The sequence below is a fragment of the Hyla sarda genome, chromosome 2, assembly GCF_029499605.1.
Source record: "Hyla sarda isolate aHylSar1 chromosome 2, aHylSar1.hap1, whole genome shotgun sequence".
NCBI classification, from domain to species: Eukaryota; Metazoa; Chordata; class Amphibia; order Anura; family Hylidae; genus Hyla; species Hyla sarda.
Genome location: NC_079190.1, coordinates 161,262,702 through 161,283,017, shown reverse-complemented (window position 1 = coordinate 161,283,017; position 20,316 = coordinate 161,262,702). Strand labels below are relative to the sequence as shown.

The 20,316-nt window shown below is 42.0% G+C and overlaps 1 protein-coding gene across 1 annotated transcript in view; it reads left to right on the top strand.

Moving 5' to 3' along the window:
• The window catches only part of ITGBL1 (integrin subunit beta like 1), a 500,590-nt gene that overhangs the window by 313,647 nt on the left and 166,627 nt on the right, over positions 1-20,316 (top strand). Inside the window, exons 7-8 of the mRNA XM_056555676.1 lie at positions 2,805-2,945; positions 17,107-17,253. Of these exons, the coding sequence (XP_056411651.1) occupies positions 2,805-2,945; positions 17,107-17,253 (288 nt within the window). The remainder of the gene's footprint in view (positions 1-2,804; positions 2,946-17,106; positions 17,254-20,316) is intronic.

Genomic DNA, 20,316 nt, shown 5'->3' with positions numbered 1-20,316 from the left:
TGGGTACAAAAAAAAAAAAAAAAAAAAAAGGATGCAGTAAGGATGAAAACAATTGTTGTTCCCAGCTTTCCGTGCGACACCGATCGTTGTGCCATGCGCTATTAACCCTTTAGACGCGGCGATAAAAGTTGAAAAAATTGCTTCACCAATCGGACATGCCAGAGGCAGGGAACGAACCCTCCGCTCGTGTCCTAGCTGATCAAGACATCGCGATTTCACCGCAATGGTCCCGATCAGCCCGACGGAGCTGGTCTCGATCAGCTAGGACACGAGCGAAGGGTCCGTTATCTGCCTCTGGCGTGTCCGATCGGTGATTGATTTCTCCATGCCTGAGATCTAGACAGGAGAAGTCAAGCCCCGATAACACTGATCATCCGCATATAGTACTATGCCTATGATCAGTGTTAGTAATCAATGTAAAGCAATATTATGGCCACTAGTGGTGGCTATGTTATAGAAAAAAAAGTTGAAAAAAAAAGTTACTAATGATGAATTATCCCCTTCCCTAATAAAAAAAAAAAACCTGTGTAAATAAAAATAAAAATATGTGGTATCCCCGCGTGCGGAAATGTCCAAACTATAAAAATATATTGTTAATTAAACCGCAAGGTCAATGACGTACACGCAAAAAAATTCAAAAGTCCAAAATAGCATTTTTTATGTCACTTGTTATAGCACAAAAAAATGAATAACAGGCGATCAAAAAGTCCAATCAAAACAAAAATGGTATTGATAAAAACTTCAGATCATGGCGCAAAAAAAAATTTGCCCTCATACCGACCCGTACATTGAAAAAAAAAAAGTTATAGGGGGAGATTTATCAAAACCAGTGCAAAGGAAATGTTGCCCAGTTGCCCATAGCAACCAATCAGATCGCTTCTTTCATTTTGCAGAGGCCTTGTTAAAAATGAAAGAAGCAATCTGATTGGTTGCTATGGGCAACTGGGCAACTTTTCCTCTGGACAGGTTTTGATAAATCTCCCCCATAGGGGTCAGAAGATGACAATTTTAAACGTATACATTTTCCTGCATGTAGTTATGATTTTTTTCAGAAGTAATACAAAATAAAACCTATATAAGTAGAGTATCATTTTAACTGCATGGACCTACAGAATAAAGATAAGGTGTCATTTTTTACCAAAAAATGCACTGCGTAGAAACGGAAGCCCCCAAATGTTACAACATTTAATTTTTTCTTCAATTTTGTCGCACAATGAATTTCTTTTCCGTTTCGGCGTAGATTCTTTGGTAGAATGACTAATGTCACTGCAAAGTAGAATTGGTGGTGCAAAACATAAGTCATAAAATGGAATTTTAGGTGCAAAATTGAAAGCGTTATGATTTTGAGAAGGTTTTGAGGAAAAAATGAAAATGCAAAAATGGAAAAACCCTGCGTCCTTAAAAGGGTATTAGAGGAAATAAACTTTTTTTTTTTCTTTTTAGATCAACTGGCTCCAGAAAGTTAAACAGACTTGTAAATTACTTCTATTAAAAAAAAAAAATCTTAATCCTTCCAATAATTATCAGATGCTGAAGTTAAGTTGTTCTTATCTGTCTGGAAACAGTGCTCTCTGCTGACATCTCTGCTTGTCGCAGGAACTGCACAGAGCAGAAGGGGTTTGCTATGGGAATTTGCTTCCACTCTGGACAGCTCCCGAGACACGTGTCATCAGAGAGCACTTAGACAGAAAATAACAACTCAACTTCATCAGCTCATAAGTACTGAAAGGATTAAGATTTTTTAATAGAAGTAATTTACAAATATGTTAAACTTTCTGGAGCCATTTGATATATAAAAAAAAGTTTTTCCCTGGATAACCCCTTTAAGGGGTTAAAAAAGGTATCCCAATCCCTTTTTTTGGATTGCTATAGTCCAAAAAAGAAGAAAAACTGCCTGCAAAAACGCCAAAGCAAACTGCCTGCAAAAAAACCCACATGGCATTTTCTTGGTGTTTTTTCACTCCCATAGACTTCTATGGGAGAAAAATCTCAGTGAAAAAAACACCATAGTCTCAACATGCTGTGATTTTGAAAAACTGCCAAGGAGCAGGAAGACGTCAAAGAAGAGTGAAAAAACGGCAAAAGGATTAAAAAAACAAAACGCCAAACTGAAAAACGCCAAGTGGAAAAGACATTTTCCTACTGACTTGCAGCTAACATCTGTCCGCAGCGTTTTTTCACTGAAAAAACGCCATGAGGCAGATTTGGCTTTTTTTTGGGGGGGTGTTTTTGCCAGTGGAAACTTAGCCTCAGAGTCTTAAGGCAGTGCTGGAAAATATTGTGGCCACACAAACAATTTACGATTTTGGGCCCAGTTTGGACATTTTCACTTAGCGGTTTGCTTACTTTTCAAAGTTTAGACCTTAATTGCTGAGTGTTGAGTTATTTTGAGGGGACACAACATTACACATTGTTATACAGGCTGAGCACTCACTACATTGTAGCAGAGAGTCATTTCTTTATTGTTGTCACATGAAAAGATAGAATTAAAGACAGAAAAATGTGAAGGGTGTACTCACTTATGTGAGATACTGTATAAAGACCTGATAAAAGAGAATTTAAAACCATATACTATGTAGCACAACTTTCTCTTATCTTTTCTAAATGCTTAGTTATGCTACGTCATGCCTATCGTTATCTCGGCAAAAAGAGACCGTAAAACCTATAATCCTATTCCGCACCACAAGTGTTGTGCTTACCCGCAGAATAAGTTACCAGAGTAATGTTACGATTTATTCATAAATGAAATATGCATATTCCACTTCCACTTATGACTACCAAATTTTTCTTCCCCTTTTTTTAAGGTACATGCATTTGTGGTGAATGCACATGTCATGATGTAGACCCGACTGGTGACTGGGGAGACATTCATGGTGACACCTGTGAATGTGACGAAAGGAACTGTAAGGCAGTCTATGATCGCTATTCTGATGACTTTTGCTCAGGTAAGGTACATTCTCCAACAATCAAAACTATAACTAGGACTAGAGACTCAAAAGTTTGATAGGGTGGTGAATGTATTTCTAAGGTACATTGATAAAATATATACTTTTGAAATGTCTTGTAGTGTCATTATTTCTTGCCCTTGAAGAATTTTTTTTCCCCTTAAACATTTTTACGTTTTATCAGCTGGTAAAAAAAATTGGAAAGGAACAGCATTAATGGAAATGCATGTCGGGAAGTCAGTGATAACAGGGTGACCATTAGCTTGTGTTATGCTGCTGATGTCATTGGACAGCTAGACTAGAAACTGTGCTGTTGCATCACATCAGTAGAACTATGGAAAGCAATTACAAGAGCCCAGTATCAAAGCCATGTCATTTACTGCACCTGTAATAGGTATTCAGGATTATTCCAAATATAATTTAATCTTGTGAACAGGATATACTGTGTAAAGTAATTCCTTAAATATTTTAATAATATATTTTAATAATTCCAGTCAGCTTATGTGTCCTTAATAATGAGTAAATTCTTTATGTGCATGATTCATTTATTTTTTTCTTTCTGCCTGTGTAGCCAGTGGAGATGAGCGAAGTTACAGCAATTCTATTGGTCACGAACCTCGCGGCTTGGCGGTTGCTGACTTTAGCCTGCATAAATGAGTTCAGCTTTCAGGTGCTCCGGTGGGCTGGAGACTCTCCTAGGACTGTGTCCACCTTTTCAAGCCGAACTAATTTATGCAGGCTAAAATTAGCAACCGCCGAGCCGCAAGCTTCTTGACAAATCGAATTGCTATAAATTCACTCATCTCTATAGCCCAGTATTCCACTCCTCTATCATAGGCTAGTCAACAGCAGACACTCCTGGATGGCAGAGCTTTGTATGCTGCCTGCATTTTGTAAGGCTGGGTTCACATATGTCTGGCATCCGGCATAGTTTCCCTCCGGTGCACACTGGAGTTAAACTGATGCTACAACTGATCCCATTCATTTGAATGGGACAGTTCACAATCATCCAGCATCTCAATTTTGATGCCGGATGGTTTAACATACCGCATTGCACCATACAGGGGAACATAGTGGACACCGGATGCCATACAAGTGATGGCAACAGATCCACACTTTCATCAATTATGGCATAAGTTGCATTGAGATCTAGGCTGAGTTCAGCTATGCTGGATGCCGGACATATATTAACTCAGCCTTACTGTTCTAACATTCATATTGCAACAATAGTATTTTCTATTTAACTCCTTAAGGACACAGCCCATTTGGGCCTTAAAGGGGTATTCCAGGCCAAAACTTTTTTTTTTAATATATCAACTGGCTCCGGAAAGTTAAACAGATTTGTAAATTAAATTCTATTAAAAAATCTTAATCCTTCCAATAGTTATTAGCTTCTGAAGTTGAGTTGTTGTTTTCTGTCTAACTGCTCTCTGATGACTCACGTCCCGGGAGCTGTGCAGTTCCTATGGGGATAGTTTCCCATCTTGCACAGCTCCCGGGACGTGACATCATCAATGAGCAGTTAGACAGAAAACTTCAGAAGCTAATAACTATTGGCAGGGTTAAGATTTTTTAATAGAAGTAATTTACAAATCTGTTTAACTTTCCGGAGCCAGTTGATATATAAAAAAAAAAGTTTTTGCCTGGAATACCCCTTTAATGTTGTTGACTAGAAGCAGGGGGGCGGGTCCCTTTCTTCTCCTTAGGTGATAACCTATGCCCCTCCTCCCCCTCCCTCACTAGTCTCAGGAGTGAGCATCTGTAACCCTTTCCTTTCTGGTTTTATGCTATACACACACATACACACACACACACACACCATGTGCTTACAGCTCTTGCAAAACTACAGCTCCCAGCATGCCCACACATCCTGTGAATTGTAGTTTTGCAACAGCTAGAGGCATATGATTGGTAAAACTCAGATTTAAAGCAGTGTTGCTGCAGGCTGTGTTCCTCCTACTGTTGCAAAACTACTACTCCCAGCATGCCCACACATCATTTGGCTGCGCAGGTATGCTGGGAGTTGTAGTTTTGCAACAGCTGGAGGCATATGATTGTAGTCCCCCTGTATTAGATACACACACACACACTGACTTTGTTTATTCATACACATGACCTAGACAACACAGATTTACACACATACATACAGTATATATCCACACACACACACACATATATACATGCAGGGACTCTTACTTTTTGACCACTTAGGGACCCAGGGTGTACAGCTACACCTGTACGCCCGTGGGAATTTCAGTCCCCACCGCGCAGGCGGGAACAGGACCAGGATGACTGCTGATATCTTTCAGCAGTCACCCCGTGCAAACCCCTGGGGGGTCTGAGACCCCCTCCCATGTCCACGATTGCCACAAATCTCCGGTTAATTGAGACCAGCGATTTGTGGCGATGCCCCTCAGGAGCGATGGTGGTCCCGGCGGCAGGAGCAGTGGCAGCAGCGACGGTGGTTCCAGCGGCAGGATACAGCAGGAGGTGAAGCTTGTTCACCTCCTGCTGTTGCTTAGCAACAACTATCAGAATGCACAGCCAAAGGGCATGCTGAGAGTTATAGTTATGCAACAGCTGAAGGCACACTGCTACAACTTCCAGCATGCCCTTTGGTAGTCTGTGCTTGCTGGGGGTTGTAGTTATGCAACAGCTGGAGGCACATTTTTTCTATGAAAAAGTGTGCATCCAGCTGTTGCATAACTACAACTCCCAGCAAGCACAGACTACCAAAGTGCATGCTGGAAGTTGTAGCAGTGTGCCTTCAGCTGCTGCATAACTATAACTCTCAGCATGCCCTTCGACTGTCAATGTATGACAGGAGACACATTGGTTGTGAGACAGAGTTTGTGTCCTAACTCAGTGTTCGCAACCCCTGTGCCTCCAGCTGTTGCAAAAATACAACTCCCAGCATGTATGTACATGCTGGGAGTTCTAGTTTTGCAACAGCTGGAGGCACACTGGTTACGAAACACTGAGTTAAGTGACAAACTCTCAGTGTTGCGCAACCAATTTGCCTTCAGCTGTTGCACAACTACAACTTCTAGCATGTATGATCTGTCAGTGCATGATGGGAGTTGTAGTTTTGCAACAGCTGGAGGTCCCCCCCCCCCCCCCATGTGATTGTACAGGGTACATTCACACTGGCGGGTTTACAGTGAGTTTTCTGCTGCAAGTTTGGGATGCAGCAAATATTCCACCACAGCTCAAACTCACTGTAAACTCCTGCCCGTGTGAATGTACCCTAATAACATTACACTACACTACACCTGCACAAAATTTAAATTAAAACTATACACTTACACAGTCCCCCCGAATAAAAAAAAATGCTTGCATGCGAGTCCCAGACCATCACTTATCTCGCCTCTCTGCTGCGACTTCTTCCTCCGCCTCTCAGCTTCGGTGCACGAGTCCCCGTCTCTTAGGGCGTGCACAGAGTTCTGAGATTTAAAGGGCCAATACGCCCATAATTATGTCAAACACCTGACACCATGTTATAAGTTCCTGCACCTCCCACACCTCCCTGCCGGATCTTCAGTGCCTATTGCCTGAGAGAAAGCGTTCCCTATTGCCTCTTTGCCATACCCATGTACCCAGACCTTCCCGCTACGTTTCTTGACTACAAACCTTTGCCGCCTGCCTTGACCTTCTGTTACGTTGACTACGCTACAGCCTCATCCTTCTGTACCTCGCCTTCACCAGTTACCAGTGTGGTCGAGCCGTGTCAGGGGTAGCGACCTGGGTGTCGCTTGCCGCAGGAAGCCCATCCTGCCTTGCGGCGGGCTCTGGTCAAGACCAGCGGCACCTTAGACTCTGCTCCCCGATACGGTCCGAGTGCTCAGCCACACAGGTAGAGGATCCACATCCTGTTCATGACTGCCTACATCCTGGTACGTGACAGCAAGATCCGGCCATGGACCCAACTGGGGTTCCTCTGCCTGATTCAGATCTTGCATCTGTCGTGGCGCTCCAATCCCAGCAGTTGGCCCAGCAGGCACAGCAGCTTTACCAGCTATCCGCCATGCTATCTGCCCAGCAGCACCCGCCACAGCCTCCTCCAGCTCCAGTACAGCCTCCCGCTGCTGCAGTTTTCTCCGGATCTAAACTCCATTTGTTGCTTCCTGAGAAGTTTGAGAAGGATCCTTCACGAAGTCCTGTCGGGGTTTCATGATGCAGTGCTCCATGCACATAGAACTCATGGCGGACCAGTTCTCCACAGAATGAGCAAAGGTAGGCTTCTTCATCAGTCTCCTGTCTGGTAGGGCCTTGGCCTGGGCTACTCCCCTATGGGATCATAGTGATGCTATCACTACTAACCTCCAGGCATTCCTGATGGAATTTCACAAAGTCTTTGAATAACCTGCCCAAGCTTCCTCCGTTGAGAAGGCATTGTTGAGTCTTTCCCAGGGAAACTCCACTGTGGGCGATTATGCCATCCGGTTCTGGACCCTAGCGTTGGAGTTGTCTTGGAATAATGGAACTCTCTGCACTACTTTCAAGAGAGGATTATCAAGCCAAATTAAGGATGTCCTCGCTGCCCGGGAATTGCCTTCTAATCTGAATGAACTGATACAATTGGCATCCTGGATTGATATCCGTTTTTCTGAGAGATGTGAGGAACAACATCAAGAAAGAGAATCAGCACGACCTCGGTGCTTTTCTCGCTTGGCACCAGTCTTCCAGCAACCACCGCAACCTTCCACGTTGTCTCCCGCAGTGGAGGCTATGCAGGTGGATCGGTCTCGCCTGACTCTGCAGGAAAGAACTCACCGACCAGCTGAGAATCTGTGTCTTTACTGCGCCAGTGCCGATCATTTCCTCAAAGATTGTCCTGTACGTCCACAGCCACAGGGAAACGCTCGCACCTAGGGTTTGTGGGAGAAACGTCCCTAGGTGTGAACACTGCCTCTCCACGCTTCAATTTGTCAGTCCAGCTTTCTCTACTTTCCATAGAGACTATTTCCGTTCTTGCCTTCTTGGATTCTGGTTCTGCAGGAAATTTTATTGATGCCTCCATAGTACATAGGTACCATCTGCTGGTGTCCCGCCTATTGAAGCCCTTGTACATCTCTATGGTTAACGGAGAAAGTCTGGACTGTACCGTGCTTTTCCGCACAGAACCGATATCTATGCAGGTCGGAGTCTCACATAAGGAGAACTTGTCCTTCTATGTACTTTCTCACTGTACCTCTCCTGTTAGGCTTTCCTTGGTTACAACTCCATACCCCGCAGCTGGATTAGAAAACGGGAGAAGTTCTCCGTTGGGGACCTTATTGCAACAATCACTGCATTGATACTTGTCCGTTTAAGCGGGCGCCTCTTTTTACTCCTCTGCCCGGTCTGCCTTAGTTTCTGCAGGACTATATTGACGTCTTCAGTGAGAAACAGGCTGAAGTATTGCCACCTCATCGTCCCTATGATTGTCCTATAGACTTGTTGCCCGGGACTAGTGTTGCTCGTGAATATTCGCAATTCTCATTTTATTCGCGAATATCGCATATTTGCAAATTTGTGAATTTTTGCGAATATAGCACTATATATTCGAAATTACGAATATTCGCTTTTTTTCACAGTATACATCACAGTGATCATCCCTCTCTGCTTCCAGCTTGTGTGGTCTAAAGAAGGCTCTAATACTACTGTGTGAGTAGTATACGAATATTCGCGAATATTGATCCCTCCCTTCTTTTAGCTTGTGGGCCAATGATAATGATGCAAATACAGTTGTCAGAGATTAGCAACATACATATAAAGTTCTTAAATTTTCACACATGCGAATTTTTGCATATGCAAATTTTTGCACATGCGAAAAAAACACAAATATTATGAATATGCGAATTTAGTGAATATATGACGAATATTCATCCATATATTTGCGAAATCTCGCAAATTCGAATATGGCCTATGCCGCTCAACACTACCCGGGACCACTCCTCCACGGGGAAGAATTTACCCTCTGTCTGTTCCTGAAACTCAGGCCATGTCTAAATATATACAAGAAAATCTTCAAAAGGGTTTTATCAGGAAGTCATCTTCCCCTGCTGGAGCCGGATTGTTCTTTGTGGAGAAAAAAGACGGTTCTTTGCGACCCTGCATTGACTACCGCGGTCTGAAAAAACCCCCCGCAAAAACCGCTACCCTCTTCCCTTGATCTCGGAGTTATTTGACTGTCTCCATGGAGCGAAGATTTTCTCCAAACTAGACCTTCGGGGTGCTTATAATCTAATTCGCATAAGAGAAGGAGATGAGTGGAAGACTGGGATGGACATTTTGAGTATTTGGTGATGCCGTTCGGACTTAGTAATGCTCCAGCAGTCTTCCAGGAGTTCTTTACTGACATCTTTCGTGATATCTTGTACACCTGTGTCGTGGTCTATTTGGACGATATACTCATCTTCTCGCCCAATCTTCAGACACATCGTTCTCACATCCGCCAGGTCTCCGTGACAACCATCTTTATGCTAAACTGGAGAAGTGTGTTTTCGAAAGAACCAGTCTTCCTTTTCTGGGTTACATTGTCACTAGTCAAGGTCTGCAGATGGATCCTAACAAGTTGTCAGCCGTACTGGACTGGCCCCGACCTACCGGCTTAAAAGCTATTCAGCGTTTTCTTGGGTTTGCCAATTACTACCGGCAATTCATTCCTCATTACTCCACCTTGGTTGCACCATTTGTCTCTCTCACCAAGAAGACTTCCAATCCCAAGGTCTGGACTCCTGAGGCTGAAGATGCCTTTAAACAGTTAAAGTCCGCCTTCGCTTCGGCCCCGGTCCTGTCTAGACCCGACTCAGGCAAGCCTTTTCTTTTGGAGGTGGATTCATCTTCAGTTGGAGCAGGAGCTGTCTTAACACAAAAGTCCTCTAAGGGAAAAACTGTAAACTGTGTTTTTTTTTCTAAAACCTTCTCTCCCACAGAGAAAAATTTTTCTATAAGGGAACCGTGAACTGTTGGCTATAAAGCTTGCCTTGGAAGAATGGCGTCATCTCTTGGAAGGTTCAGTACATCCAGTTACAATATATTCAGACCACAAGAACTTGCTTTACCTTCAGACAGCCCAACGTGTCAACCCCCGGCAGGCCCATTGGTCTCTATTCTTCTCAAGATTTGACCTTTATATCCACTTCCATCCTGCAGAAAAGAATATTCATGCTGACGCTCTTTCCAGGTCTTATGATGTGCAAGACCTCTCCTAAGCATATTATTCCTCCTGAGCATCTTATCTCTGCAGCACCAGTTAATCTTCAGCACCTGCCTCCTGGAAAGACTTACGTGTCACCCTGTTTAAGACTCCGAGTCCTGAAATGGGGTCATTCCTCTCTTCTGGCTGGTCATTCTGGAACTCGTAAGTCCTTACAGCTCATCTCAAGACATTACTGGTAGCCTAGTTTAAGACAGGATGTCGTGGATTTTGTCCGTTCCTGTTCGGTCTGTGCCCGGGATAAAACTCCTCGTTCAAAACCTGCAGGTCTTTTACAGCCTTTACCTGTTCCAGAGCTACCCTGGATTGATATACTGTCATTGGGTGGTAGCAGACTGGTTTTCTAAAATGGCTCATTTTGTGCCGCTGCCTGGACCTCCATCTGCACCACAGCTTGCTAAACTGTTTCTTTTCCACATCTTCCGTTTGCATGGTTTGCCCTCATATATTGTATCCGACCGTGGATTACAGTTCGTCTCTAAGTTCTGGCGGGCCCTCTGCTCATGTCTCCAAGTGAAGTTGGACTTTTCATCAGCCTACCACCCTCAATCCAATGGACAGGTTGAGACGGTGAATCAGGTCTTGGGAGACTATCTTCGCCATTTTGTTTCGGCTCGACAAGACGACAGGGTCGAATTACTTCCTTGGGCAGAGTTCTCGTACAATCATAGGAATTCTGGGTCTACTGGAACGTCGCCTTTTTTCGTAGTTTACGGACTTCACCCTCGTGCGGTTGATGAGCAAGTACGGAACTTTTCCACCATCTGGCAGAATACTCATTCATCTCTTTTACATGATACAGGTCGAATGAAGTCTCAAGCGGACAGGAAAAGACTTTCCACTCCCGAGTTCTCTCCAGGTGACAAAGTCTGGTTGTCTGCCAAGTACATCGGCTTCAGAGTACCCAGCTATAAACTGGGCCCTCGCTATCTAGGTCCCTATAAATTCAAGAAGAGTTTAAATCCTGTGGCCTATTCTCTCCATCTGCCGTCCTCTCTCCGGATCCCGAATTCCTTCCATGTCTCTCTTTTGAAACCTGTCATCGACAACCGCTTCTCTAAAAAGGACATTTCACCTACTCCTATCTCGGGTACCTCTGATGTTTATGTTGTCAAACAGATTTTGGACTCCAAGCTTATCAGAAGAAAATGCTTTTATCTTGTGGATTGGGAAGGATTCGGTCCGGAGGAGAGATCTTGGGAGCCTGAAGAAAACATCCTGGATCGTGACCTGCTTGGAAAATTTCTGAATCATAAGAGGTGGGGGAGACCAAAGGGGGGGGGGGGTACTGTAACAGCATGCGCTCCAGACGCTTCTTCTGGCCACCAGCGCACTTTTCCTCTCTCCCCTGTTGCCGGCGGGGCTGGGATTCGCATTGCGGGACGCCCCCGCATGCGAGTCCTAGCCTGTCACTTACCTCGCCTCTCTGCTGCGACTTCCTCTGCCTCTCAGCTCCAGTGTGCGCGTCTCCGTCTCTTAGGGCGCTTGCGCCGAAGTTCTAAAATTTAAAGGGCCAGTACGCCCATAATTTTGTGAGACACCTGACACCATGTTATAAGTTCCTGCACCTCCAACACCTCCCTGCCGGATCTTCAGTGCCTATTGCCTGAGAGAAAGTGTTCCCTATTGCCTGTTTGCCATACCCGTGTACCCAGACCTTCCCGCTACATTTCTTGACCACTAACCTCATCCTCAACCATCCTTCTGCACCTCGCCTTGCCCAGTTACCTGTGTGGTCGAGCCGTGTCTGGGAGTAGGGACCTGGGTGTGACCTGCCACAGCAAGCTCATCCTGCCTTGCGGCGGGCTCTGGTGAAGACCAGCGGCACCGATACGGTCCGAGTCATCAGCCACACAGGTAGAGGATCCACATCCTGTTCATGACTGCCTACATCCTGGTACGTGACACTGTGAAGTAAACACAGACAGTGAGGGAGCCATCCCAGCAACTTTTCATCTGCAGACCTGTCAATCATGAAGTGGGTGTTTGACGTAGGTGATGACGAGTGGACACAGCCAGGCTGGTATGTATCCCAGGAGACAGGTTTTTTGACTGGCTTTTTCAGTATAATAAACTGAACATTTTTTAATGAAAGCAATTGCAAAACCTATTGATTTTGCATGCTTCACAACATATCAAAAGTTTTTATATCTAAGCCAGTTTCATTTATGCATTTTAGTTTTTTCCTCCTCACCCTCAAAAATCCATAACTTTTTTATTTTTCCATCCACAGACCCATATGAGGGCTTGTTTTGTCTGTGACCGATTAGACTTTGCAATGACACCTTTAAATTTACTATCAAATGTACGGCACATCCAAAAATATATTATTTGGTGGGGAAATATAAAAGAAAAGCGCAATTTTGCAACTTTTGGAGGGTTTTGTTTTTAAACAGTGCGCTTTACAGTGAAAATGATGTTATATTTATTTTCATGGTCAATATGATTAGAATGATACCCATATTTACATGAATAAATCATTCATTTTTCATCTCTCATTTTTTCCTTAAACACGGCCGTATGAGGGCCCATTTTTTGCACCAAGATCTGTAGCTTCTATTGGTACCACTTTTGTGTATATGTAACTTTTTGATTACCTTTATTTTATTTTTCTGTGATGTTATGTGGCCAAAAAGCAGCAATTTCTGACTTTTTCTTTTTAATGTTTATGCTGATATTATTAACACTATATTTTGATAGTTCAGACGTTTACACAAGCGCAGATACCAAATATGTTTTAGTAAAATGGGGAAAAGGGGCATAGCACTGATCAGTATTATGGGCGATCTTCTTCTCTGGTCAGCTAAAATGCTGTATCTTCTATAGTATGTTTGCTATACAGAGTTCAGTTTTTTGTTACTTGGGAATAGATTTTAAATCTTTATACATATGGCTTCATTACAGCGTATACACAAACAAATATACAGTGGAGCATACAGCTCTAAGCCAGCATTCAGTGAACATATAAAATCCATTTTGCTTCCTTCTTGTGTAAAAAAGTCACACAAAAATAGCATCTAAGGTAATTTAGCAATTCATTGATAAACCCAGACCAAGGGGGTTTTGTTCCCTTTAGAAAAGGTAAAGATAATACTTCTAGGCTTTTTGGGATTGATGCAGTACCTGAGCTCCAAAAAAGAAAAACTGCTCTCCCTGAGCACTGATGCTGAAAAGGCTTTCGATAGAGTCTCATGGTAATTTATAAAGGCTGAATTGTACAAATATAACTTACCCCCCACATTTATAAACACTATTTTTTCAATGTACCATAAACCTACTGTGAAAGTAGGTGCATTTGGCACATGACTGGGATGGTCCCTTTCCCCTTTGTTATTTGTATCGACCTGCAGATGACGCAAACATAAATTAGTGGCCTATGCTGACGACAGTATAATGTTTAGCACAAACCTGCAAAAGGCCCTGCCACAAATTAAGTACATCTTAGTCAAATCTGGATTTATTTTGAAATTGGATATCTCATATCCTAATCATTTCTTTCAGAGAAAGAAAAGGAAAATTACTTCTCAAACTCCCCCTTTGATTGGACAAAAAAAACCATATAAAATATCTTGGTCTAACCATTTCCCCAAAACTTCCGGACCTTTTCAAACGAAGCTACATTTTATTATTTAAAAAACTCTCTAAGGGTATGTTCACACTGAGGAATTGGAGAGGAATTTCCACGAGTAATTCTGCTCACTTATTCCTCTCCAATTCATTCAGCAGTGCCATACCCCATAGTATGTAGTTAACTTTCCTCTCCTCAGTTCACACTGAGGAAATTCTGCTAGCGGAATTCTGTCACAGAATTCCGTTCCGCATGAAGAATGAACATGTTCTTTCTTCATGCGGAATTCGGCTTGTAACTCTATAGAAGTAAATGTAAACATTTTTGGCAGTCTGCCACGCTTCCGCACGGAAATTGCACATTACTGTGTGTCCTATCCTCCTCTTTCATTTCTGTGTGGAATTCAGCGCAAATTCTGCCCAAATCCCGTGTGAATTCCAGGCAAATTCTGTGCAAAAAAACCCTGCGTTTTGGAGCAGATTTTGTAAGCGAACATTCCGCTCACACCTTAACCAGTGTGAACATACCCTTACACTATTAATTCATGTTCAGTTCCCTTTGTTTCTTAGATAGGACTGAAAAAATCTACTACAAAGCATTATGATGCCCAAACTATTATATGTCCTACAAACCCTCCCTATTAAGTTACCTGACCCCTATTGGGCATCAGTAAGGAGATTAATCTCAGATTTTATTTAGAGGTCCAAATGTCCCAGAACAGCCTATACCACTCTAATAAGGCTGGCCATAAAGAGTGGGATCGGGCTACCAGATCCGACATCCTATTGTAAAGTGGTGCATTTAAAAAGATTGCAATTGATTAATTTAGACAACCTGATCTCCTGGTATATGTAATCTCTGCTTGAAAAATATATAGAGCAGTACACATAACAAATTCCATCATTTGTGTCCACTCTTTCTTTAACCCCTTAAGGATGCAGGACGTAAATGTACATCCAGGTGCGGTGGTACTTAAAGGGGTACTCCGGCGCTAAGACATCTTATCCCCTATCTAAAGGATAGGGATAAGATGCCTGTTCACGGGGGTCCCACCGCTGGGGACCCCCATGATCTTCCACGCTGCACCCAGTTAGAATCAGCCGCCGGAGCGTGCTCGCTCTGGGTCTGATTACTGGCGATCACAGGGACGGAGCATAGTGACGTTACGGCTCTGCCCCCATGTGACGTCACGCTCCGCCCCTTAATGCAAGCCTATGGAGGGGGCGTGACAGCTGACTGAACAGTATTAGCAATCAACTGATTGCTATAAATAGTCCCCTATGGGGAAATTAAATGTGTAAAAAAAAAAAGTATAAAAAAACATTTGAAAAGTCCGCCATAAAAAATGTCAATTGTTCCTTTTTCCCCATTTTACCCCCAAAACGCATAATAAAATGTATAAACCTATTTGGTATTGTCATGTGCATAAATGTCTGAACTATTAAAATATAATTTTAATGATCCCGTATGGTGAACGGCGAAAACGTAAAAATAAAAAAATTGCTGATTTTTGTTACAGCATATTTACATTTTTTTAATAAAAAATGTATTAAAAGTTTTATATACGCCACTGTGGTATCAATAAAAAGCACAGATCATGGTGCTTGATTGTGCCATACATTTCATGGTAAAATAAGTGATGTCATTACAAAGGACAACTGTTCGCGCAAAAAACAAGCCCTCATACTCGTCTGTGGATGAAAATATAAAAGAGTTATGAGTCCTTAAATGGGCACTGTCACCAAACATTTTTTTTGATATGTTGTAGTACTCATGTACTACAACATATCTCTAATATAGATCAAATTTTTTTTTTCATTAAACTATAGGGTGGGCCATTTATATGGATACACCTTAATAAAATGGGAATGGTTGGTGATATTAACTTCCTGTTTGTGGCATATTAGTATATGTGAGGGGGGAAACTTTTCAAGATGGGTGGTGACCATGGTGGCCATTTTGAAGTCGCCCATTTTGAATCCAACTTTTGTTTTTTCATTAGGAAGAGGGTCATGTGACACATCAAACTTATTGGGAATTTGACAAGAAAAACAATGATGTGCTTGGTTTTAACGTAACTTTATTCTTTCATTAGTTATTTACAAGTTTCTGACCACTTATAAAATATGTTCAATGTGCTGCCCATTGTGTTGGATTATCAATGCAACCCTCTTCTCCCACTCTTCACACACTGATAGCAACACCGCAGGAGAAATGCTAGCACAGGCTTCCAGTATCCGTAGTTTCAGGTGCTGCAAAATGGTGATGAGGCAATGGTGAAGTTAGAAAACAAAACCACCGCTATTGGTCTGACACTAACCCACATTGTATAGATATTATTAGCGCTGCGGCCATAACAAATTTATTGTTCTTGGGGGGGGGGGGGGGGGGGGGGAGCTGCACAGGGTGCCTCCAGCTGTTTCACCACTACAACTGCCAGCATGCCCTGACAGCCAATAGATGTCAGGGCAAACTGGGAGTTGTAGTGGGGAAACAGCTGAAGGGACCCTGTGTAGATGAACTAAGGGCGGAAGTCCCCCTCCCCCTCCCCCAGCAGCATCAGTGACATCGTGCCTGCTGGGGAAGTGTGCCTGGTAAGTGAGCACACTACCAGGCAGACAAAAAGGCATTTTTTGTATAGTAAAAAAAAAAATTTAAAGCAGGGTGGGGGTTAGGAAGAGGTGGGCAATAGGCAGGGACAGAAAAAAAAAGATGTTGGGAGCTACCCTTTAAGGCCAAAGTGGGCTGAGCCTTAAGGGGTTAAAACAGTTGCCATATGCATAGGGCACAGTTCACATTAGTGAGAATAATGCATCAATTTATAGTTGCATCAAAAATCCCATTGCCCTATGATTTACATTACTGAGTTAAAAGTAGGCCTCCAATGCATGTTCAAGTCTATAGAATGCACGTTGATGTGATCAGTACTCACATTGTAAACAACTTAAAGAAAAACGTATGGAACTTTGAAAATTATGCATTGACTTGATACTGGATATGAATACCTGTCTGTTTTAATAAAATATAACACTTGCAACTGTACACAAACCTCCCACTTGATGTAAGGTGTAAAGTTCAAAAAGTCACAAAATATTTTGCGCAAAATGGAGGCTTGCATAAAAAACTTTGTGGATTTTCACAGTCTGGCACAGAAAATGATGAATTTCTCCCAATGTGTCTCCATATCATATTAGCTCTACCACACAGTCAGCAGTTTGCACAGTTTTTCAGCTTTGCTCACTTTTTAAGATACTCTTCCCACTTTGCAGAGACGATATATCTACTTCATTATAGGCCAATTTCAAATTATACATAAATGTTAAATTTTACTGTATAAAGTACTTTTTGTTTACTCAGCGTAGGCTTGATGATACTGGTGATTTATTGTTCAGGTCATGGTCAGTGTAACTGTGGACTATGTGACTGTAAAGAAGGATGGACTGGAAGAAAATGTGAACATCCACGGTCCTGTCACCTGTCAGTAGAAGAAAGCAAGAAAAGGTGTCAGGGAAGCTCCTCTCTGCCATGTTCTGGAAGAGGTAAGTCAGTAGTATGAAGAGTTCTCTTATGTTATACAGCTACACCAAATAATACAGAATATATGTGCTTTTTGGGGCATTTTAAACCACATGTAAAACACACAGAATTCCAACATTTTCTTAAAAATATAACTTCTATTTTAGGATGTTTAATTAGTGTTTTGGTTGCATTAAATGCTGTTAAAATAACAATAAAAATGTTAATGCCACAAAAACACTGCAAAAGTCTGTATGAGTCCAACCTAACATATGTGTACAGTTTAATGATTTCTTCTCAGTGTTTTCCTTATAGTGAATATATCACGATAGATTTGTTTTTACTGATTAGAACAATATAGAGAAACATGTTTGGTTTTTATCTGATCTGTTTCTATTTTCTGATTGTAATTGTTTTATTTCTTTTTTGAGCTATTCTTTTCTTGAGCTATTTTTAGCATCATTTAGAGATTTGCTTTACAGCAAGCCACATGGACATAGGCTACAATAGACTACCGCTGTCCCACTGATATGAATAGGAAATTTTACTGGGCATATTCTATGGCTTTTGTAAAGGCCATATCGCAGGGAGGGGAAAGGTGAACTGTAATGATCATTTTTTGTCTTTTCATTCTACTGGTGTCACTTTTCGCTGTAATGTTGAAGACATTACTTTCTAGCAGCATCCTCTTTACTCTAACAAACAGAACACAAAGTCTCGGCTTGGTTTTAGGCTTAGTGGCAAAATAAAATATGCAATATTTAAGGATTATATTGTGATATAGATTGTATTATGGGACCATTCAAATAGTCTCAGTTCAGCAGGCTTGGTTTTATTGTTATAATTCACAAACAGCAATATATTACAGCATGCAGTATAACAGAAATGTAAATGTCCTTCACAGGTTCAGGTTCTTTACATAAACATAAACTTCAGAGCTTCTTACCCAAAATTTGCAATGTTCAGTCCCAAAGTAAGTCTTTTTGGTGCAGTGTGGCAGTGTCCATCATATTACAGAAAACCTGATCTGCTTCAGAGCAACTCCTCTCTGCTGCTCTCTGGTAGCGCTCTCATACATGTGAGATCAGGTTTAGGACTGCAAAACACCTCTAAACTGTGAGAGTGTAGAGGTGACTTTATATTCAGAACCTTCAGTCACTCCCAAAGCCCAGACCCAGCCCATTTTAGTAATTTAGAAAATAGGTTATTTTGAAACCAGACAAAAGGGACATGTTATATGCCTTAAATCCAAAGAAATAAGAATCTGTGCTGCTCTTGAATATAATGGCAGGTAAGTGGTGGCAGTAAATCAGGGTTATCTTAAAGTACATCTGTTGTATAACAATAATTGTTTTGCATTTCACTTTTTCATTGCCAAGAAAGGTCAGATTCTGCCCTTTCTGCTAAGTGCTACTGTGTTTAGATGTATAGTATTGTGGTAGGCAACTGTTTAAATATTCGTGCAATGTACAGTTTGTGATGCCAGGGTAACGTTAACCAACCATGTTTCAAGGTTTAGTCAGTTCTCCTGGGCTAGTACAGATTAGAGCAGGGGTAGTGCAGAGTAACCCTGTGGAGCCTGTTGACTTGCTGGTACTTGTAGTTACTTGCATTGTGCTGTATTGTGAATGACTTGGCAACCCACGCTAACTTTTTCACTGTAGACTGACTGACTGAAGAATATTTTTTCCCCCGGAGCTTTGCACTTACCACCAGGCTTGAATTTCACATATGCGATGGGGTTCCTGAGAATTTTATGTTTCTTTTCCTTGAGCCTACTCAGATGACCTTACACCTCTCCTTGCTTCATAGTCTCACCGCTCTTACAGTAAAGAATTTCCATCTGTGATGATAGTGAAACCTTCTTTCCTCTAGACGTAGATGATACCACCTTGTCATGGTTTATGGCATAGGTATAAAAAGATCACTTGAAAAATCTCTGTACTGTTCATTCATTTCTTTGTACAAAGACCTCTTCTCTCCAAATTAAATAACCCCAAGCATAATAACTTGTCTTGGTACTGTAATCCACCTGTTCCAATAATTATCTTTGTCACCCTCCTCTGCACCCTCTCCAATTTAGCCATGCCCCTCTTATAAACAGGTGCCCAAAATAGGACAACATACTCCATATGTGGCCTGACTAATGATTTATACAGAGGCAAAACTATGTCCTTCTCAAAAGCCTCTGTACCTCTTTTGATACATCCCATGACTACTTTATTAGCCATGGCAACAGTACTTCTATATATGCAAATGACCTGCTTGGTGCACGGGGGGTGTTACCTAGTTTCCTGTGCACTGTCACGTCCGACCAGCATCGTCCTATTAACACCTCCTCCCCTGTGCTGAGCACACTGGTGCTCGAAAGGAGCTTATTACAGGTGAGGAGTTGTTAACAGGACTATACATTGATTACTTCTGCATGATATACTGTATGTTCAAGAGCCAAAAGTTATTTGTGGATTAGATTCTTCAGATGTAGATTGGATGAGATAAGAAACAAGTCCTGCATTAGGCCAGATCCCCAGTTGGACATCTGAGTGGCATGCAATAAAAAAGAGCATCAGATTCACTACAAAACAAATGGATTTCATAACTAATGTATAGAACAATACACCATCCGTAAGAGGAAACAGCTCAATGAACATAACATTGCTTTATTGCAGCACTATGATTTAAATGTTCTGTTTGCTGGCCCTAAACAATTAGAAAGTTTTCTTTGAGTATTATCTCTTTTTATTGTAGTCAACTTTGTTTCTAAAAATATCACGACCTTATCATTTAGGAGCACCAGTCTACTTGAGACAGTCTTTCCCCCATGCCGTCAGCTTTTGTTAAGGCTGAAAATGGATTACGTTTTTTTGACTTTTAAGAACTATTTTACACTCTCTGCACTTGTCTGAATTGCTTTAAGTACACTGGAGTTCTGATTTAACCTGCTAAAGTCTTTGCTGCATGTGGCTTTCTATGATGGCAGATTTATTCCTGTGTTAGGGACTTATGAAAGTTGATGACATTTTTTTTTCTTTTCTTTTTCGGGGGGGTGTTAACTGATGAGTTTATCACTCCATCATATAAATGAT